The sequence below is a fragment of the Miniopterus schreibersii genome, assembly GCF_964146895.1.
Source record: "Miniopterus schreibersii genome assembly, chromosome: 22".
Taxonomy (NCBI): Eukaryota; Metazoa; Chordata; class Mammalia; order Chiroptera; family Miniopteridae; genus Miniopterus; species Miniopterus schreibersii.
The window spans coordinates 15,268,780-15,291,161 of record NC_138124.1 but is presented as its reverse complement, the minus strand read 5'-3'; the positions used below and the strand labels follow the sequence as shown (position 1 = coordinate 15,291,161).

Genomic DNA, 22,382 nt, shown 5'->3' with positions numbered 1-22,382 from the left:
TTTTTAAAAACGTTGTTTGGTGGTTTTTTTTTGGTCTGTCATTGTGATTACCAAAACATTACTCAAGCATTGTTAAACACTTAAATGTTATAGAAATATACAAAACACAGGGAGTTAAAAACGCCTCTGATCTGGACCTCTGGAGATGTCCAGACTTTTTTCCTAAGTGAATATTATTTAACGTTAATCATTTTACAAAAGGAGCTTGGGCTATACTAGTTTACAACCTTGACATCTCCGTGTGCTCTGATCTCCAAAGCAAGGATTTAAGAGGCTGCGTGTCATGAGATAAAACCCTGAGCTTGGAGTGTAAAGGTCTAGATTCATTCCTGTCTCTCGAAATGAGCCTGTTTCCTCATCTGTAAAACGGTGGGGGTGGGCCATGGGTACCTACCTCTTACATAAATATTCATGAGGACTAAGTGAGCTAATTCTGGTGAGGTGTTTGGCAGACAGCCTGGCCCCAGCAGGCTGGCAGGTGTCATCACTTTCACAGGTCCCATCTCAGAGCTGTCCTGACACATTCCTCTCCTCCTTCAGGCCAGGAGACCCTGTGTTTCTCCTCTGTTGGCCCTGCTCAAGGAGGGATGACCAGTAGTGACCCTGGACCCCAGAAGCCAGATGCTCTTTTCAGGTGGCATTTGGCTGAGAGCCACAGTCAGGAGGCCCGGTAGGTTAAGGTGAGGCCACCAGGGAACAACTAAGAGCTGGAGGACCTCAGGGGTCCTGGCTCTGCCCTGTTCCTGGGCCCCCTGTGGCCTGTTTCCAGAGGAGGCTGCTCCTGGGAAGCTGAGCTCAGATGCCTGTCCCACCCACCGGATGGTAGAGTGAGGCCTAGGACTGAGCCAGGCAGGGTAATGGGTCCAGGACAGAGGGAGGGGAGGACCATATTTATATATATTTGCCACCAGGCCAGGGGAGTTTTCCCCAAGCAGTTTGGAGATCACTGTTTCCAAATAGTTAACTGGTTACTCCTTTGTGAAGGATATTCCCCTTGTTATTTCATTTTCTATCCTTTGTGCCTCTCCATCTCTTATTAGCTCTTTAAATAATGAGAGACCGAGATGTTTCCTTTTCAGCTGGATCCAGGTTAAGATGTTCCACAAACCAAAGTAGTTAACTCACGTCACCCCACTGAGTTCAAAGATATCAGTGGTGGTTTTTATTTTTTATTTTTTAATATTCTTTTTTTAAATAGAGATTTTATATATATATATATATATATATAAATTTTTTTTATTGATTTCAGAGAGAGGAAGGGAGAGGGGAAAAAACATCAATGATGAGAGTCATTGATCGGCAGCCTCCTGCACGCCCCCTGCTGGGGATCGAGCCTGCAACCCGGGCCTGTGCCCTGGCCGGGAATCAAACCGAGACCTCCTGGTTCATAGGCCAATAACCAATGAGCCACACTGGCCGGGCAGGACCTGCCTACTTTTCTCCAAATGGGAAGAGATAAAAACTCTCAGGATCACATGTGGTGCAATGGGCTATAGGAGGTGGTGCTCACACCAGCACAGATTGGATGGACTTGTCCTGTAAAGGGCTTGCGGTACACAGATTCTGTCAGAAGTGCTGTCTACATCATACAGCAGATAATATACAAGTGACAGCAGGCTGCTCTTGCTCTGGTAATGCCTCAGAACCGGAGCGGTGCCAGGGGGCGCCTTCGGGGACCCTGGCTGGGGAGTCAGTATGGTAACAGAACACTCCAAAGATCACTAGAAACCAGTAACCGGGACAAGCTTCGGAGGGGGCACCTTTCTGGGCTTGTGCAGTTTACTGACTGGCTGTGAAAGTTTTAAAGAGGCTCTTGAAATGGCACCCAAAGGTGACAACACCCGAGCTGACAAGCTGGTCCGTGAGTTATGGGGGAGACTGAGACAGACCTGGCCTGTGGGGTTGGGCTATGGCATCTAGATTTGGCGACACGATTTACAAGGAGAAACGAGGATCTGTCAGTAACGAAGGTCTAGCGAGAGCTGCTTGAGTTGCCATCACCAATGACACCGGATCTATGGCAGGAATGTGTGTTAGTAAGAAAATAAACAGAGCTGTTGCTGCTGGAAACGTTTCCTGAGTCGAAATTCTCTCAGTGAAACTTCTGGCATGTGCGTTGGACCACTGGTCAAAAGGTCACCTGAGAGCATTGTGTCCGGAGCATGAGGGATGCTTCAGAGCAGGTGGTGCACTTCTTGGGCTGCCAAATTTCAGCCAAAGCATCAGGTTTCTCTCTGCTAATAAATGTCACCCAGGAGGAACTGAAAACCAGAGGCGTTATTCCTGCACTATTTGTCACTGGGAACCAAAGGGTCAGAGGGCAGCACTATTCCTGTTGGTTTTTAAATGGTAAACTGCTAAATTGTTGCCATATTGACAGTGAGAACTTGGTAACAGGTAAAGTGTTTCTAATTGAAATGCTTTCCCTTCTGGCCCTGGCTGGTTTGGTTCAGGGTTAGAGCGTCTGCCCTCGGACTGAAGGGTCCTGGGTTGGATTCTGGCCAAGGGCACGTACCTCTCGGTTGCAGGCCCAATCCCCAGCCCCCGGTCTGGGCACATGAGGGAGGCAACCAATTGATGGGTCTCTCCCTTCCACTCTCTGAAAAGCGATGGAAAAAATATCCTCACCTGAGGATTAAAAAAAAAATGCTTTCCCTTCTGTATACAGCCAGCGTTAGATCCTTCAGTGCTATACAGCCTCTAATTACTGAGCTTGCTCACACACACAAAAGAAAGGAAAAAAAGAAATGTCAGCCTGTTTGAACCCACAGGGCATGTGCCATGCTGGGCCTGGATGCACTACTCAAATCATGAAAAAGCAGTGGCCAGAGGAGTTGACCAGACCATTACCTCAGCCCAGGAATCCACATATCATGTCCTGTTGTAACTCTACCATCCAGGTATATGCTGCAAGTGCCAGGGTCCTCCTCATGTGTGGTGTGTCCCCTGAGGCTGAGTGTCTGGCAGCTGCTGCCCCTCGACGCCCTTTGGAAATAAGAGGAAAGAGCCGTCTGAGAACCACATCGGTTCTGAGGTCAGAGGACAGTGCCTCTGACAGGCTCCAGACCTCTAGGTGTCAGTAGGTGCTCCCTACCCAGAGCTAGCTCCAGCCACATAACCACAGCCTCCTGAGGACAGATACTCCTGCCTGGCTGAGTTCCACCAATCTCGTGTTTGCCTTTGAGCTTTAACAACGGAGCTCAAGTTTGCCTGGTTGGATGGGACACACTCCAATCTCCAAGAGGCAGGTTCCTGAAGCTGTAGGAGTTGGGTATCTCTGTAGGACCTTCTGTCTCAAGTAAAATCCAAATGAGTGACCAGCAATGGAGGCTGTGGGGCAGCCTCACAGAGACCAGAGCTGCAAGAGCCAGAGAGACCAGTCCCACGCCCCCAACCCCCTCCCCAGACAACTACAAACAAGCTGTTCTTGTTTTTCACTTCTGGTAATAACCTCTTTAAATAAATAGGTGAGAGACGGATAAGTGAACAGGTGGGTAGATGGATAGATGGACAGACAGACAGACAATACATATAGATACTATTCTTTATTTTCAACTTTGACACCACCTGTTGACTCTATAAAATGAAAATTTAGTTGTCTGATGTTCAGCAACTGCGTCATTACTTTAGTTCTACTCATGACGTCACACGTGGGATCAGTCGTTTCTCCTGCTTGGGTTGACAGGACGGTGCCGAGAGGAGCCTAGGTTCTGACGCCATCCTAGGGCTGCCACGCCCACCCTGGATGGATCATGTCCAGGTCCACTGCCTACACACCTCTTTCTGAGGAAGAAATAACTTCCTCTTGCTTAAGACCCCCGTCATTTGAGGGCTTCTATCATTTCCAGTTGTACGTGATTCTCACCGATGCACCACTGCTTAGGGCTCAGTGCAAATGTCCTTCCATGCATGGCCTGACCCGCCCCTCTCTGGCTGGACTTCCTCCTGCAATAGCACAGTCCTCGTTGGCCACACACAAGCTCCCACCCTGTCCTCCACCATGACCTGACTCAGAGCCCTCTGCCTGGTACGCTCTTCCCCTGCCCCTGACCTACATCCTTCCGATCTCAGCTCAAGTACCACACCTTCGGATTACCCCCAAGACGCCCCCGTCTAGTTTGGGTCCGACCTCCTGCAGTGCTGCTTTGTGGCACTTGATAGTGTATTTGCCATTGTACGCTTACTGGTGTGTTGCTTAACATCTGTCGCCCCCACTAGACTGTAAGCTCCACGAGGGAGGAGTGTATGTGTTTTGGTCACTATTACATACCCAGGACATACAATTATCGCAGATACAGGAAATCTGTAAGTATTAGTGAAAGGATTATTTTATTTCATTATTTTTCAATTCTCACCCGAGGATATTCTTTCCAGTGCTTTTCAGAGACAGTGGAAGGGGAAAGAGAGAGAGAGAAACATCGATATGAGAGACACATCGACTGGCTGCCTCCCGCATGAGCCCCGACCAGGGCTAATTGACCACTGGGTCCCAGGAATGAAAAAGACCAGACACCCCCTAAGATATTACCTAGTTATTGCCATGACTAAAGACTTCTGGGTGGGCAAACATCTCAAGATGCCAAGTAGAGTCGAAATCTCCCACTTAATTTCCAGGCCTTCAATGGAGAGGAAGTCAGTATCTTTGAAGAGAAACCGTATTTTAAGACTTAGATCATACTGTAAACTTTCTTTGCAGCCTTCCCCAAAGGGATATGTTTGGTCACTTATCTGGGAACTATGGAAGGAAAGGGTCAGCACCCAAACCTGGGGAGAGGGGTGTCCTCTCGAGGGCACTGGCTCTAAGCTAAGTCCAATTTCTGGGAATAGAAAAGCACATGGCCTGCCAAATCCATGAGGATGATTCAGAGACCAAGTTTTATGTTACAGAGGAACCTCAGAGCCAACCAGGGGTTGAGTGTATAGTTGAAATGGATATATTTTGAAATAGGCATGAACCCTACCATGGCTCTCAGGTCTGAGGGGTAAGAGCGACTATAGGGGGACAGGACAAGTACAAGCCACTAGAATACCCCTCTAGTGAAATGGTAAATCAAAAGTTATACCATGTTCCTGGGGAAACTGGAGACAGCAGTGTTACTACCAAGGACTTGAGAGAAGTCAGAGTGATTCCTACCACAGTTCAGCTCAGCCAGGGCAAGACATAGGTCTTAGGACGGCTGCAAACTTTCTAGTCATGACTCCAACTGCAGGCGCTGATCCAGACGGTCTTCTTGCTAAAGCAAATTCATCCAGCTCCTGGCATCTGGTATAAATCCTCTGACCTAGTGAATTCATTTTCCTCTCTATTTTGAAGAACAGAACATCAAAAGCATTTCATCTTCATCTGGCAGGGCAGAGGTACTTAGTTGCTGACCTGGCTTAAACATACAGAGTACCTTAGCTGTCCAGCTGTGCGCCCCTGCCTGGCTCACAGGGACCTTGACCTCACCACCACTGAGTTCCATCACTGACAGCATCTCCAGTTTCCCTAGATGCCTTCGTAAGGCATTCGTGAGTCAGAGGTGGGAGAAAAGTGAGATTAAAATGCAAAGGCCTATCCCCGTGATAGTCCCTGGGGGCCGGAGGGGTCTGCTGAGGTCAGAATGTTTCCTCCATAATGTAGAACAAATTTTGAATCCCTTACCACTAAGGCCCAATTCTGGTAACAAGTGTCACTCTGGGGCATCTTGCTCCAACCCACTTACTGACTGACCTAGAAAGGCCACCATCTTTGGGTTGGGCCCAGAGCAAATGAAGGCTCTTTAGTAGAAAGCCTTTAGAAGAAACGGTTCTGCCACCAGGCCACGTGGCCTGGCAGATTCAATGAGGCTGAGGCATCCGTCTGTCTGAGGCATAGGGAGCCATTTGGAGCCTGTGGTGGAGCAGAGTGCTCTACAAAGCTGTGGCAAGTACTGACTAGAAAAACACAGCACGAGAACCCAGGGTTGTATGTGGAAGTCGCAGTACATCAGATGGGAGGAGCAGTGTGTGCGCATGTGTGTGTGTTGGGGAGTCCTTTGTCGTTGCCCACCAAGCCTTTTCTACCCTCCCACTCTCCACCTTCCTCTGGTAAGAATCCCCATCCTTTGGAAAACTGCCCTTCTCCTACTCCACAACGCCCTGAGCCCCAGGCCGGGAATCTGAAGCTTGAATGGAGGGAGACCCACTGGGACCAATGGCTGATTGGGGTTCACCTGACAACAGCAGTAGCTCCTGGGAGGCAAGCTCTGGAGCTCCCCTAGGTCCCCTCTTCTCAAGGCTAATTGTCCAGTATTCCTCTGTGAGCTACCCCAGTGCTCTTCCCATGAATCCTTTTTTCTTAAGTTGGTCCAAGTCCACTTCTGTTGCTCAAAAGCCCAATGGAAAGGGTCTCTTTTGAGACTACATCATAATGTTTGATCCCCAACAGCTGTCAGTTCAGAGTCTGGCATAAAGTAGGGAGGTGCTCGCTGTATGTCTGCTGAATGCATGGATGAGTGAATATAGGATGGAAAATATTCCAGCTCTAGTTCCCCAGGGCAATCTGGACAGGCAGGCTGGTGAGAAGGGGCACAAGAGGAGGTAGAGAAGTGCACAGAAATGTCAGTGTGGAGGGACAAACGTCAGGCAAGGAAAAGCCCAGACCATGGGGGGAAGGGAATGGGCTGGGAATGAGAAGCCTCCTGCTGCTTGGGAGGCAGGGAGTGGTCAGTGAGTGGCTGAGAGGCAGACACTGGCTGTCCCCTGGCTAGTTTGGCTGCACTGGAAGAAGCCAGACAGTGGCGTTTCCCCGGAGCCCCCAGTTCTGCTTTACCCTCACGGGTTCCCTCTTCATGTCCCTCTCCCAAATGAAGGAACAATTCCAATCTGGCCCCAGGTCCACAGACACCCTGCTAAGGGGCACAAGCCATCAGCCCACTTGCACAAGCAGCACAGACTGTCCAGCTGTGGCCACAGAAGGCTCAGACTAAATGTCAATCTATGAGCCAAAACATGTATTCATTTTCCCAGTGGGCCCAGGGACTGACCGTAGGTGGCCCTTGGAGAATCTGCCTGGGGAAAGGACCCTGAGCCCATACACCTACAACACACCAGATGAGGGTGAGCAGGAAACACAGTTGCTGCCTTTATTGCATTCCACAGGGAGAGGCTAGCTCCAGACCCACCCCACCCAGGCCTCCAGGCTGGCTCTCAGGAAGGACATGGCAATTCCCTGGGAGCCCATATATGAGGTCCCAGGGCTGGAGCTTCAGGATCCAGAGCTAATGGTTGGGCAGGTGTCCTAAGTCCCTGGTACAGAGATACCCTGCATCCCAGCGGGTAGATGTTTACATTGTTCTTAGAACTCCCATGCCATTTCCCTGTGGAGAAGAGTCCCAGTCCTCCGTCCTGGCCAGGAGGGTACATGAAATTCACATGACCCCCCTCCCTTCAGTATGGAGGCATGAGGTCCCTCAGAGTCCACACTTTCCCTCTGGCCACAGCTGCTGACACAACCCTCACCTCATGGTCAGAGGAAGAGTGGACTGGAGTGGACTAGAGGCCAGAGGGTCTGGGTCCTGGTGGGTAGGTTGGTGGGGTCAGGCTAGAAAAGCCATCAGGCAAGAGGACAAGCAGAGTCAGTGCAGGGCAGGCAGCAGGCTGCAACTGGGCTGGAAGGCAGGGGTGTGGATGGGGTGCAGGAAAGCACGGAAGCAGGCAAGTGAGTGCCTGAGTGACAGGGAAAAGCAAGAACACGTCACAAAGACCACGGCCCAAGGACTGACCGGCCTATGGGGCTCAGGACAGGTGAGATGCAGGGTGAGCTGGATGAATGAGGCAGAGTAGCCTGAAGGAGGAGAGACCCTGAGAATCACATAGCAGGGGAAGCTTGGAGCCCTGAGGTCAGGCAGCGATAAGGCTGAGCAAGGGCAGAGGGTTAGTGCTGGGCTGCATGCCCAGGGGACACTGCTCATGGCAGGGCCTGGCTGGGGCAAGGGTCAGGGTGCAGGACTCATGCAGAGGACTCAGGGAGCCTCCAGCAGTGGCCAGTGTAAACTTCAAGGAGGGCCTCAGCCCCTGGGGCACTTGGAGGTGGGGCCTGTGGGCCCTGGTGACATGGCACCAGGAGAGGCCACTGGGTTGTGTGCCATGCACCAAAGCCTTCTGATGAGGAGCTGAGAGAAGGCTGTGTAGAGAGGCCCCCAAGTGGTGCCTGCTCAGTGCGCCTTCTCCGGTTAGTCTGTATGGGGAAAGTCTCCATCGGTTCGAGCTGCTTCCTTGTTGGTCTGCTGCTGGGTGGAAGCCCCCAGCCTCCTGTAGGGGCTACCGCGTGCCCTGGGCTTTGGAACCCCCCTCTTGGATGGGAGGCTGTCCCAATAACTGGGTGGCAACTGCCCCTGAGGCCTGAGGAGTGGCTTTAGAGCTTGGGGTACTCTTCCGGATGCCCTGGGGACTGGGGAGGCCTTTCTTCTGGGGCTGAGGACTCAGTTGGGGGCCCTTCCTGCCGGCAGATGGACTCTTGGAGCCTTTGGCCTTGGCTTGGGAGTGGGCAGCCTCAGGGCCCTTGAGGGGTTTCAGCCCCAGCATCTCACAGAAGGTGTTGCACTGGTGGGAGGAAGCAAACTGGTCCAGCAGGGCAGGGAAACAGCTCTCCTTGAGGCCTTGGTATCTGCAGCCAAACAGTAAGAGCTGAGTTGGAGTCCCACCCAGACTGCTGGTCCTTGGAGGGCCAGCTTTGGGATGGCCATGGCCAGGGTGTTGTGGCCAAGGTACATACTACCCTCCCTGGGAGTGCTGGGGAGTCTACCCGGTGCCACTCCAGGTGGCAGGACCTAAAACCTCTATTCTAAACTGAGGTCGCAATAGGCCCTGGTGCATGGAACTCATCATGTGGGACACTGATTGTGTGAGGATGACCTGCCTTGTCAATATAGATTAGAGCAGACTCCAGGACACCACTGCTCACTGCCCTTGCTCATCTGCGCTGTGATGAGCTTTCCCAAGTGAGAAGAGGAGGAGCAGGTGCAGTCAGAGCCCAGAGCTGCAGGTGGCCCTATATGTGGGCGTTGGTGGCTGCTGGTCCAGATCTGGGGCAGGGGCACAGTGTGTGGGGGCCAGCAGCCCCTGGGATGCTACTACATGGCCATGGGAGCACTGGGAGCATTCGACCACAGGCCTAGCACCACGGGGATGAAGAAGCAGAACTCTGACATGTTAGACCCTAAGGAGGCTCTCAGAAGGCATGTGTCCTTAAGAAGTACTCACCCTCGCAGCTTGGTGGCAATCTGTACATCGGTCATCTTCCAGTCAACCCCTGAAGAGAGAGAATGTTGGGAGTTGAGTTGACGGCAGCCTGGGCTGGTCATGGGCCCCCGTGTCTCCTTTAGATGGAAACTTGCCAGGTCTCAGAGCACATCTTCAGGCTCCTCTCGCTGGGTCATCACCCCTGGCCTACCTCACAGGCAGTGTGGGCATGTCTGTGTTAGTAGTAGTACTAATGTTCCCATTTTTATAGGAGAGGAGCTAGGTTCAGAGCTGAGTAACTCAAGCAAAGTCACATCTATTCATTTATTCAGTAACTGAGCATTTTCAAATAGTCGGTTGGGTAGCATTCTTTTAGAAACCTGCCTCTCACTAACAGAACTGAGAACCACTGAGTGGCACAAATGTGGGCTTGAGAGTCAGACAGACCTGGGTTTGCATTTCAGCTCTGTCACTTGTGAGATGTTTGAACTTGGCAAGTCACTTACTATCTCCACTGAGGAAGTGGGAGCGACACTGCCCATCTCGCAGGGGTATTGAGAAGATTGCAGAGCATCTGGGACTCTAATTTTGTGTCTGAAACACAGTAATTATGCAATAGATCCTAATTTTGTGATGTCTCTTTCAGCATTTACCACATTCCGTTCTGCATTATAATGATGCTCCCTTACACCTGCACAGAATTTTAGTTTGCAGAAGGCAAATAAGTGAAAACAAATACACCTCAGTTAATCCTTGTAACAGTCTGAGAGCTAGGCAGGAACAATGTATTATTCCTGGACAGGGAAAGGGAACTGCAGCACAGAGGCATTAAATGACTAAACGTGTCCGAGCTCCAGTTCTCTACTCTGTACAACAGACCCAGCTAGAAAACAATGAGGCCTAGACTTAAATCTGATTTCTTTAACTCTCAAGTCTTTCTATTATATCATATGTCATCTCATTATAGAAACTAGTGTACTTATCACAGCTTCTTAAGGACAATGACCATTCCTAACTCACCTTTTATCTTTCCAATATTTGGTAAAGTTAAATGGATGGATGGAGAGAAGGAAGGAAGGACCAATTTACAAGTTTACAAATAGAGTGAGTGACAATGGCTGAATGTGTTACTAGCCGCCCCCCCCAAATATATGGAGCTATAAAAACAATACTTATTGTACAGTTTAACCCTAGTGAAAAGCACATTTAAGCCAGTTTCTCTCTGGCTTTGGTTTCCTCACTTATTTACACCAAAGGCTATATGTAATAATGTGGGATGTTCCCAGCAGTCCTCTCCTCCCACTGTAGACAGTTTTATCTGCTCCTCTCCCTGCCCAGTTCTGTAGAGAGTAGGTCTGGCGAGGATGGTCGGGGAAGGGAGGATTCCTGGCCTTCCTTTGCCAGGGAAGAATCTGAGTAACAGGAAGAAGCCAGACGGGCTGTGTTGATTACATGATATATAAAGCTAAGGAGGGTGGAGGGGGCGGAGGAGAGGGAGGAGGAAAGAGGGGGCAAGGGGACAATAAAGCTCTAAGCTGGGATGTAAGAAAGAGTTGGGGGAGTGTGGGGAGTAAAAGTCCAGAGCAAAACTGCAGGGAAGGGAGATTTTGAAAAGGTGGTTGGGGTTTTGATTAGGTCCCATGTAATGTTTTTGAAACAAATTCCTTTAAAATTTTAAGTGGAGCCTGGAGTGCATGCCTAGGCTATAGGAGGTATGAGGCTTGCACATGAAATAAAATGGTGCCTGTCTGATCTACTTCACAAGGCTACTGCCAACAGCACAGGAGAGTGAGCACGCAAGCGGGCTGTAGACCAGTACACACGCGCCCTCCTCCGAACCCAGGCCTGTTCTCACACACGTGCGAGCACCCTCACACCCTCACACCTGTCAGGTCTGTGACCAGGAAGCTGCCATTCGTCCACAGATACAGCCAGTGCTGGAAGGTCTGGCACTTCTGCACAGCCTCTGAGCTGGCCAACGTAGGCCCTGCAGCAGAGTCCCACTCCCGGGAACAGTACGGCTCCAGGGGCTTGCCCAGGTCCTCCTCCAGCGTGGCATATGGGATATTGTTTGCAGGCCGGTAGATCAGATACAGTGGGATGATCCTAAACACAGTTTCACCCTGCAGTGAGCAGGAAGGAGGGTGGCAGAGAGCTCCCCCTCCATCTGTCCTGTACTCTTGGATCTAAAAGGCGGGCCCTTCTAAGGAGTTTCTAGCTCTGGACTGGAGGGCAACAAGCAAGGGGAGCTCTTCCCTGAGTTCAGTCACTGACTTCAGAGTCCTGTCCATTCTCTGAGGTCAGGGGGAGTAGAACTGAACCATGCTATGGTCCCAGGAGGACTCTGTGCTTAAGGGAGGGACTGCAGCCAGCATGTGTAAAACAGAAAGGATCCCTCTAGAGAACATTCAACTAGTCTATGGCTCAGTGCCAGCCAGACCCCAATATTCAAGAATAGGCATTCAGGCATCAAAGTGGAAACAATGACCACTTGGAGCTGACTCCTACAAACCCACACACTCTGCCCTCTGCCAGCTACCACAGAGGAGTCCTAACCAGTGTGAGGAGGAGCTAAGCCTCGCTCACCACCTTCAGAGAGGCCCAGAGTCTGCTGTGCCCAAACCCTGCAAGTAGAAGAAACTGGACAAAGAGCTGTGAAACTGGGGTGGGTGAGAAGAGACTGAGACCAGGGCAGAGGCTTTCCTAAAGCAGGCAGTGAATCCTGGGGTCTTTGTTTCTAGATTTTGTGGGACCATCAAGCTGAGCACAGGGTTGGCTGTGGGCCCACGGGCACATGGCCATAACTCAGGATGCCCCTGAGAGGCTGTGAAATCACTGTGTGCCCCCTCCCTGTGCACTTACTCAGGCACCTCCCCAAAGCCAGGCGCAGCCCGGGCTTCAGCAGCAAAGATTTTGCAGTACTCCCGGCTCATGTTCTGGATTTTGCACCCCTGTGGATGACAGGGAACCTGAGCTGATCAGCAAGGACTGTCCCTGTCCTCTCACACCCAGTTCCAAGTGGGAGGGACATCTGCTAGAAGACAGCAGGGAGCCCTGGCAATAACTGCCAGTGCCCCAGGGCCACACTGTGGACAGCAAGGGGGATGCTGCATGGGCAGAGAGCAGACCAGTCCCTCTCCTCTTATCTCACACATAAGGCTTCTGTCAAGGTAATTTTAAGGGAAGCGGGAAAGGTTTCTGCTGCAAATATATAGTCTGAAAACTAAGACCCCAAAGATGTAACTGGGCTACGCCTCAGGCCCTCCTCAAGGACCATCCCAGGACCCCCATAAGGTTGAGGCTGAGAGGGCTTCTGCCTCTGTACTGCGCTTTCCAACAGGACCCGGGGAAGGAAAAGGGAGGAGGGGAGAGAATGCAGGACAGGAGTGGGCCTGGGACACAGTACCTGAATGGTGACATCGTAGTTTCTGCCCAGAAGGGAAGTCTCACTGCTGGGCCCAAACACCAGCAGGCTGGACACCTTGATGACACAGGTGCGGCCCGACTCGAAGATAGGCTCCAGCCCGTAGATGACCTTGGCTTGGGAGGCCTTCCGAAGGCCGTACCTGTGTCCACCCCCTCGTAGCTCCTCACTCACCAGGCGCCCAAAGAGCTTGTCCCCCCAGCAGCCAGAGTCAGCCAGACCCTTAGCAAATACCATGGGAGTCATCTCTATCTCTTCTCCAACTGAAGGGAAACAGGAGAAATGTGGGAAACTAGAAGATCCTGCCTCATAGATGTGGGGACTATGGGGGAGGAAAAGACTGGATCAGTCTCCCACCTGCCACTTGGGTGTGCTCACTCTCTGTCATTACTGCTCTTTGGTGAACACCATGGGTCCCCTACCAGATTTTGAGCTCCTGAGGGCAGAAACTGTATCTGATACCCACCTGTCCTGTAACAGTGCTAAGAGTGCCCATCACAAAGTAAGAGCGTGGTCAGTGTCTATGCAAGGCGGAGGTTGTCTGTGGGAGTGGCGATCCATACAGAATACTAGAATTACTTTGTTTTAGAATTAGGTGTTTTGATCAAATGAATAAATGACTCCATCTCAACCAATATATTTGCCTCCAACAAAAAGTTTGCAGGAACAATCCAGTAGCTATGAACTCCCCTAGTGCTCAGATTGTGGCCACTAAATACCATTTCCCACTAAAGGGACCAGAGTCCCTGAAGAAATCGTTCATTTCAGGGCTAGGGCAGGAAGTCTACCGGACGGACTTCCTGGATGGACCCACTCCTCCTCCGAGGGGCTCCGTACCTTCACCTTCTTCTCTGGAGATGAATCCTGACAACACTGTAGAGAAAACAAAGAGAAAGCAGCTGCCCTCATGCTGGATACCCAGAGAGAGCACCGTCCCTGCAGGTGATGCTGCCTCCCTCAGGGGTGAGGCAGGCAGAGGCCCCGGGCACACTCACCCTCGGGGCTGAGGCAGAAGTCAGTGGAGGCCGAGCCGTGCTCGTTGCGGAGGGTGCATCGGTACACGCCACAGTCTACGGGGGACGCCTGCACGATGGCCAAGGCCGCTGGCCCTTCATCCCCCGCACTGCAGAGAGTGGAGACCCTCCCGTGAGGGCCACCACCACGCGCAGCCAGGGCCAGAAGGAGGTCCTGGGGCTGCTGCTCATACCCGGCTCTCAGGGGCTGCTGGCAGCTCTGGGGCAGGCAGCAAGGCACTGTGGCCAAGAGCTTGTCCTGGCTCAATAGGTCTGGTTTGCAGTCCTGACACTCACTAGTGTGTGACTTTCTGCAAGTGACTAAATACCTCTGAGCTTCAATTTCCTCCTCTCTACCATGAGAATGCTGGAATCTCCCTCAGAGGGTTGCTGTGAAGAGTAAGTGAGTGAATGACCCAAAGTGTGAGGACAATGCCCAGCATTATGATTGCTGTAATTAGGGAGCCAGGTCAGGGGAGCTGACCTCCAGCCAGCTTACCTCCTGCCCACCTCGCCCACTGGGCGCTGATCCTTGGCCCATGTCAAGACTGAGTCACTAAGAATGTTGAAAAACTGGCACCAGAGCTTCAGGCTGCCCGAGGCATCAGGAAACTGCTCCACCCGAATCTTGCGAATCACCTGTGGGGCTGGGAGCAGGGGCCCAGGTAAGAGGACTGAGCCCCTCCCCTCCATCTTGTGCCCTCTCTGGCCCTGCCCCTGGTTCCCTGGGTGTCTCTGGTGGAACAGGCGGAGAGAAAACAGGATTCAAGTCTCCACGCAAACCCATTCCTTCCTGGCTCCCAGCTGTGCCCCACCTGTATTTCTGAAGCATCTGCCCTGACCCCCAAGCATGCGTCCTAGCTAGAAAGAACCCACCCCTTTCCTGGGCCAGGGAGAGGCTCCCAGCTGAGGACACAGACAGCAGTCAAAAGAGGAACTTCCGCCCATCTCCCAGGCCCCTAACTCCAGGAACCTGCACTCAAACCTGTCCCAACCACTCTATGCTCATGGGCAAGGTCTGCATAGAGGGATGACAAGGCTAGGACGCCGTGGAGGCCAGTCCCTGTGCTAGCACCAGAGTTATTCTATCTTATTCAACCCTTGCGATGTTACAGAGTAGGTACCATTACCACTCCAAGTGGTGGAGCCAGGAGAAACAGCCCTTCCGGATGCCAAAGCCTGGGGGAATCATGACTTAAGGACCCTGTAGGAGGTTCTCTAAATCCCCAGCAGGCACGCACAACCCAGGGGCTGCAGCCATGTCTTCTGCGGGGCAGCCCTCTCTCTGAAGCCACACCCTGTCCCCATCATTGCTCACCTTTTAGTAGGTCTTTGGCTTTCCTCGGCTTGGCCGGAGTTTCCTGCTTGCCTTCATCCAGGGCCAGCTCTGCATCTGGCACACTGGCCTTGGGGCGGGAGCCCAGGTCTCCTGCTGCTTGCTCTTCCTCTGCCCGTGGTACCTCCAGCAGGCCTGCCTTTCGGCCCTGGGTAGGAGAACGTTTCTCCCGCCCAGGAGTCCCCGGGGACCCAGGTGAAAGGCCCTTTCTGGGTCCCCGGGGGGAAACCGTGGGGCTCTCCCTCTCTTCAGGCTTGGTTGCCTCCCCATCCCCTGCTGCTCTGAGCTTTGGGAGAAATCTCTTCCTCCGGGCCCCCAGAGCCAGTTCCTCAGGGGTGGCTGCGGGGAGACTTGTGGGCACCTCCTGTGGGAACTCCTCCTCTTGGGAGGGTTCCTGGGCTCTGCCCTCTGCTGAGAGAGGTCCCTGAACAGAGGCTGCCTGCCCACCTGCCTCCCCCAGTAGACCCCCCACGCTGCTCTCCTGGGAGGTTCCCAGAAGGCCAGGCCTCTCAAGGGGAACCTCTTCCTCACCCTTACTGGATCCTTCTGAGGTCGGTCCAGGGCTCTCCTCCTCGCCCACCACGATGGCAGGGACAGTGAGGAGGCTGGGGCCAGGGCTCTGGGCAGCAGCCAGGGCCTGCTGGCCAGCCTGCACCTCACGGTCCAGGAGGCCAGTGATGCGGCGGGAGGTACAGGGGCTGAGCAGCAGCGTCTGCGCGCTCTGCACCAGGTGGTCATTCTCCACATGCTCCAGGATGCGCCGTGATGTCTGTGGACTCAGACCAGCCACTTCCACAGTAGGGGCCAGTGAGGGTGATGGCGTCTGAACCCTGGGCGCAGCTCGCCCCTGGGACTTCGTGCCCCCCCCGCCCGTCTCTGTGCTGGAGAGCTTCAGCAGCAGAAGCAAGTAATTCTTCAGGGAATCTATGAGGCCAGGGTCGCAGCTCCCGGTGCCTGAGGGCCTCCCTTCCACATCTGACATCTTGGCGCAGGCCCCCTCATTGCTGGCTGCCACGGTTTCCGGTGGGTGACTCTGGGTGGGGGTACCCAGCCCCAGGTGCAGCGGGGATACAGAACTTGGCAAGGCCTGCACCCCCTGCTGTGAGCTCTCAGTCAGGCTGGTGCCAGGCGGCAGAGTAGGCACCTCCGGGCTCAGGCCGGTGGGAGGACAGCCTCCCAGATCCACAGACAGCTGCTCTTCCTTGGGGCACTGGAACAGGCTATCCTCTGGTTTGTCCTTGACCGGGCCTGACTGCCCTGCCACCCAACATCTCTCTCTTCCCAGCGGCTCCAGACTACCCTTGGGAAGCAGTACTGGGAGTGTGAGGCCTCCTGACAGGGGGCCCAGCACAGTTTCCTCTTGGTTACCAGAGGCTGCTTCTGCTGCCTCCTCAGGTCTGAGCATGAAACGAGGTCTTTGTGGGACAGAGGGCCTTTCTGGGGTCTGCTTAAAACATTCAATAATCTGAGGAGTCCTGGGCCCCTCTGCAGGTGAGCATTCAGGGGCTCTGGACTGTGGGCCGAGGTTGGTCGCTGACTTCTCTGACTGAACTCTAATGGTTATGGGCACACTCCCCTCTGGTTGTGTCCCCCTGTCTTCCTGTGTCCTTCTGTCTTCTTGTATCTTCTCACCTGCCTGTGTCTTTCTGACTTCCTGTGTCCTTTCCACCTGTGTCCCTGCCCTTCCCTGGGCTACCACATCCTCCTGGGAATCCCTGCCTGACTCTGTCCCCTCACTTCCTTGAGTCACGGTGCCCACCGGTGTCTTCCTGTCTGCCTGTGTGCTCCCATCCACCTGCATCTTCCCCTTTGCCTCCGTGTTCTTCTCGGCTCCCTGTCTCTGATCCGCATATGTTCGGCTCTCCTGGGTTTCTGTATCCATGGGCTCGGTGATGCCCTGCCTCCTGGGTGTGCTGCCACCAGTGCTCCTGGCCGGTACAGTGGGAGCCACGGTCACCTGGGACTCTGGGGCCTGAGAACACATGAACAAAAGCAAGAACTTAATGCACGGGCCTAGGACCTATCTCCAATCTGGCATCCCAGCCTCCTCTGACCTTACTCAGAACTGCCTTGACAGGAGTCCTGCCACCTGGTTTCTGGGCGCCCGCAGGGTGTTGGGAGGCAAAGGGCACGTGACCAAGTGCCAAAGGTGCCCACCCAACCCCTCCCTGATCACAGACTCTAGACCAGGGAATACCCAGCACCCGGGTCCAGCCCCGGCCCTTCTCGCCTCTCCCTGAAGAAAACCCTGCCTTCCTGAAAGACCCTGCCCATGTGCTGTCCCACCGCCCTGCTCACATGCCATCCACCCACCCTGCCCACGTGCCATCCCACCGCCCTGCCCACATGCCATCCACCTGTCCTGCCCACGTGCCACCCCACCGCCCTGTCCACATGCCATACCACCCGCCCTGCCCACGTGCCATCCACCCACCCTGCCCACGTGCCATCCACACGCCCTGCCCACGTGCCACCCCCGCCCCCACCCACGTGCCATCCACCTCCCCCACCCACGTGCCATCTCCCCCGCCCTGCCCACGTGCTATCCCACCCACCTTACCCATGTGCCATCCCACCGCCCTGCCCACGTGCTATCCCAGATGCGCAGGAGGGTCACCTCCCCAGGGCTTCTGAGCAATCCATCTGTCCCTCTTGTGGCACTAACTGCCCTGGATAGAATTATTATGGGTGAAGTGTATATGTATGTGAATGTGTGTGTATGTGTGTGCGTGTGTCTGTGTATACGACCTCAATCTTCACAATATGAAATAGTTATGAGAGTATCTTTTAGAGATAAAAACACTGATGGGCTGATAAAAATACTGATTTGTCCATCATCGGATAGTAAGTATCAGAGTTTAGTTTAGAAGCCAGGTGTGTCTAGCCCCGAATCCTACATTCTCTGCTGTTATACTATAATGCCACCATTTAAATTATAATTAAAGGACTTACTGTCTAACCATAGTGGTATAAGAGTAATTTGCCTTTTTTCCTCCTGGATGTAATCAAACCCAACAAAGTAAACAAGACAAAGGCAAACTCTACTGTTACTGAAACTAGAGGCAAATAAAACTCAGTCTCAAAAAATGGGTCAAGGCTGTAAAAAGCAGACAGATGCAACACTGGGGGGCTAAGCTGGAACAAAAGCTGTATGGGGGAAAATAGTGGAATAGCTCAGCAGGTGAACAGTGAAACTGTTCAGTAGGTCTCAGAATATGCCAGCAAAATAGTTACCGTACATCGAGGACTCACCCTAGGGTGACAAGCCCCAAAACTCCACCTACATGAGCTGTAGGATCCTGGAGGGCTGGGTGGAAATCAAGCAGAAGACACATAAGGGAGGTGTCCAAGGAAACAAGGAAAGTGGCAGATCTCAAAAAACACCATCAAAAGTATACTACTGAAGAAACCTCCTGAAAACTGCTAAGCCAAGAGGATTATTTTTGAACATACAAGGAGTTAAGGAATATTGTTTCCATGTGCCCCGCTTGAGGAAACTTCTAGAGAACAAAGTTCGGTCAACTAAAGGTGATTAGGGAAACCACCGCCAAAGAACTGACGGCATTGAATGTATAACTGTAGAGCCAAGACTAAAACCACAGGTGCTTAGAGGGGCAGATGGGAATGTTCCTGACAATGAAGGAACAATTCAACCAGCATGAAAGGGGAAGGGCAGGAGGTGACGAGTGGAGGAAGTTCCTTGATTGTATCACCTACGCAAGCCCCCGTGGCCAATGTACTTGACTGCGTTCAGGCTGCAAGTTCCTTTCAGCCTCTGAGGTGGTGGTAGCTCAGCGTCAGTTGTTTTCAGAGCCTCTGCTGTGCTGTCAGATTTGTCCTGTGTGTATGCCATCCAGTGGCCAGTCTGGGACTTGGACGATGGTCTCAGTTCCATTCTCAACATTTCTAAGATGCTGTTCAGAACCAGATCCATGCGTGAACAGCTTGGGAACAAGCCCAGGGATTTATAAACAGCTCACGAAGTCACCTTCCCAAACTTCTCCCTCTCCATGATCTCCCCTGTACTTTCCGTGTCCTTCTGGCCACACAGCTCCACTCCCTTCAATGCTCTCAGAAGATACTTATATTCACGTATTCTCTAAAAACCAAAGAGCCATTATTAGGGGAGGAGAGTGCCTGCATCTTGGGACCATTATCCTCAGGACCTACAGGGTTTTTAAAGACACTCTGGCCCTGGCCAGGTAGCTCAGTTGGTTACAGCATCGTCCTGATACACCAAGGTTGTGGGTTTGATCCCTGGTCAGGGCACATACAAGAAACAACCAATGAATGCATAAATAAGTGGAATAACAAATCAGTGTTTCTCTCTCTCTCTAAAAGTAAATACATTTTTTTAAAAAGAAGAGACACTTTGGTGCTAGGAGGGTACTTGAATTATTGGGGCATCACTTTTGTAAATTATATAATTGTCTAACCACTTTGCTGTACACCTGAAACTAATATAAAATAATATTAAATGTTAACTGTAATTGAGAAATAAAAATTTTTAAAAAAGAAGAAACACTCAAGTCTCAAGGCAGTCAGTAGAGCTTCCCCACACCCACACTGTCCCCTCTGAGGTAAGATGTCCCCATACTCCTGCACCTCAGCTCCAGAGCCCTGAGGCAGTCTCAGGGAAGGCATCACGTGAGAGCACTAAAAAGCAGCCCTTGAGGACAGGGACAGCCAGTTCCCATTCACCAAGTACCTTTCGGCAAGGCGGGTTCTGCCCAGGGAGGGAGCTGTCGGAACAGCATGACTGTGCTTGGGGGGTCTCTGGACGTTCTCAGCAGCCCAAGAGGCCTCTGTCCTAGCACCTGCTCCACCTCCATGGCCAAGTGGGAGCCTAACTGAAGCTGCCAGAGATACCCCTTGTTTTCAGGAAAGGAAGTCAAAACAGACTGCAGGCGCTGGGGAGCGGGGGCCTCATATTCCAGAAGCAGAGACCCCGAAAGCACCCAATCCTAGCAGGAGACATGCTGGACCCACATGAAGGAGACAACAGGACTTTAAAAGAGATAAGAAGGTTTGAATAATTGAAATAAATACCATGCTCCCAAATGAGAAAGATAATTATTAAGATACAGATTTTTCCCAATTAATTCTTATATTTAATGCAGTCCCAATCAAAACACCAATTGCATAGGGACACAGAGCAGATCACGGACGCCTGGGCCTGGGAACAAGGGTTAACTGGGAAAGGAGCCAGGATCTTCTGACCGTGATGGGAATGTTCTGAAACTGGGCTGTGGCAAAGGCGCCGCAACTTCGAACCGTATACACTGAACTATACACTTTACACAAGTAAATGCTAGGGCATATAAGTTATACCTCAATAAAGCTATTTAGAAATATGTTACCTAGCAAGTTTTACTAAAAAAGACTATGCAAATCTGACTTTTATTTTCCAGGAAAGTATTTAATAGGCTTTTGACATGGTTAAAAATAATTAATCACTTTTTCTTTCTTTTTTATGGGCTTAATTTCTTAGAGCAATTCATCACTTTTTAAAAAATGTGGTTTTTAGAAATGGTGACTATAAAAGATACAAGGTAGCCCAGCTGGGCGTAGCTCAGCGGTTGAGCGTCGACCTAGGATCCTGGAGATCAGGGTTCGATTCCCGGTCAGGGCACATGTCCGGGTTGCGGGCTGCAGCCGATCGACTCTCTCATCATTGATGTTTCTATCTCTCTCTCTCCATCTCCCTTCCTCTCTCTGAAATCAATAAAGATATATTAAATAAATAAATAAATAAATAAATAAATAAATAAATAAATAAATAAATAAAATGTTTAAAAAAAAAAGATACACGGTAAAAAAAACACACCCAATGATATCTGGGAGTTTGGAGAATTTCAAACGACGATTCTAATGTTTTTCTACAAAAATGAACAAGAGAGAAGCACTAGGAAAAATTTTTTAAAGAAGTATAAGAAGGCTGCTCTGCCAGAAATTGAAACTATAATAATTAAAACAAGATCATTCTGTTGTGAGAATCAACAAACAGATTAATGGATTACGACAGATGTGTGCGTATGTAGGCTTCAGTGTTTATAAAAATTAGTATATAAAGAAAGAATCAGAAACTAATAAGTAAGAGTTAACTATTTCACAAATGACAATTGGGGAAATTACCTACTTATTAGCCAAAATTGATCTAGAGACTGATGCTTTACTATACACCCAAATCAATTCCAGATTAATTTAAAAATCAAATGAAGTAATTCACACAATAAAATTATTTTAAAATGTAGATTAATATTTAACTAACCTTCAACTGGGAAGACAAGAGTAAACACCGTGGAAGACATGGTTAAAATACGCACAGTGTGGCGTCATACACAACCAACAAGAATGAAGTTCTTCAAATAATTTTTAGGAAGCATGAGAAAATGCTCACGAAATAATGAGGAGTAGAGTGCCATGCCCAGAGTAACAGCACAAATTAAATTTAAAAACTAATAAACTACATATGCAGAAAGACTAGTAGATACACCAAGATGTCTCTGTAGCATAGAATTATAGGTGAATTTTTAGGACTTCCCATATTTTCTATGACCACGTGTTTCTTTCACAATCCAAAAAATAAGGTGTTTTTAAAAAGATTTGGAACTGTGAAAATATGAAAAACCGGTCAAATCCAGCCACTAAAAAGCAACAGCTTCAAAACACACACAGATGTTAAATGCACTTTTCACATGTATGTTTCACAATTTTTTTTAAGTATAAAAATAAATGAAATAAAAGCCACACAGGCTTCCTGCAGGAGCAGAGCCACTGCAGCAGCCTCCCCGTGCCCACATCTTCAAGAGGCAAGGAGGCCCTGCCAGGACCCTGGATAGGTGCTCCCCACCCCCATGGGTGCAGAAGCCAGATTCACTCCCAGCCTTGGCCACCAGCCTGGTCACTTCCCAAATGAGCTCCCTCGGGTCCCATGAGGGCCATACCTACAGTACGTCCTGCTGCCCAGCCTGTGCACTGTCAAGTACATGAAACAGCCTCATCTGGGCCATCAGAACTCAACAAATCAGCTGCTAAAATCTCCTGAGACCAAGCATGAGCGTCATAAACGGATTCCAGAGACACTGGTTTGAAGTTCACCCCACTCCAGCGCCCTGTGAATGACTGTCCACAGACTAGCCTCAGCACCACTGAAATGAAACCAATTCCCCTGTTCACCCTTGAAGCTGGTCTCTCCCTCCTTCCCCTATGGAAGTTCTCCCCATGGGAAAGTAGCCCCTCGCCCTCCATGGAGCATCCTTCCCCCCAGCCCTCCCCCCAGGAGGCGCTGTGGCAGCTTGGCCCTCAGGTGATCCCTTCAGGGTTTCAAGAAGCATCTGCCCTCTGCCAGACTCCTGTGAAGCACTGATCTCAGCAGCTCCTCCTGTTTCCTGGGGCCCAGGCT

General features: G+C 51.2%; 2 protein-coding genes across 3 annotated transcripts in view; both read right to left on the bottom strand.

Annotated features, from left to right (window-relative positions):
- Nucleotides 1–5,616, bottom strand: part of SLC28A1 (solute carrier family 28 member 1) — a 28,430-nt gene extending 22,814 nt beyond the window's left edge. Inside the window, exons 1-2 of the mRNA XM_081124475.1 lie at nt 4,529–5,616; nt 2,851–2,985 (exon numbers count right to left, since the gene is read on the bottom strand). Coding sequence (XP_080980601.1) covers nt 2,851–2,985; nt 4,529–4,542 — 149 coding nt within the window. The 5' untranslated portion in view covers nt 4,543–5,616. The remainder of the gene's footprint in view (nt 1–2,850; nt 2,986–4,528) is intronic.
- A 1,459-nt stretch (nt 5,617–7,075) lies between these two features.
- ALPK3 (alpha kinase 3) overlaps nt 7,076–22,382 on the bottom strand; it is a 33,385-nt gene continuing 18,078 nt past the window's right edge. For both annotated transcript variants that reach the window (XM_081124468.1, XM_081124469.1), the window contains 9 exons: nt 14,960–16,949; nt 14,141–14,288; nt 13,624–13,751; nt 13,466–13,501; nt 12,611–12,891; nt 12,067–12,155; nt 11,090–11,310; nt 9,226–9,274; nt 7,076–8,629 (listed from right to left, as the gene is read on the bottom strand). In XM_081124468.1, the coding sequence (XP_080980594.1) occupies nt 8,284–8,629; nt 9,226–9,274; nt 11,090–11,310; nt 12,067–12,155; nt 12,611–12,891; nt 13,466–13,501; nt 13,624–13,751; nt 14,141–14,288; nt 14,960–16,949 (3,288 nt within the window). In that variant the 3' untranslated portion in view covers nt 7,076–8,283. The remainder of the gene's footprint in view (nt 8,630–9,225; nt 9,275–11,089; nt 11,311–12,066; nt 12,156–12,610; nt 12,892–13,465; nt 13,502–13,623; nt 13,752–14,140; nt 14,289–14,959; nt 16,950–22,382) is intronic.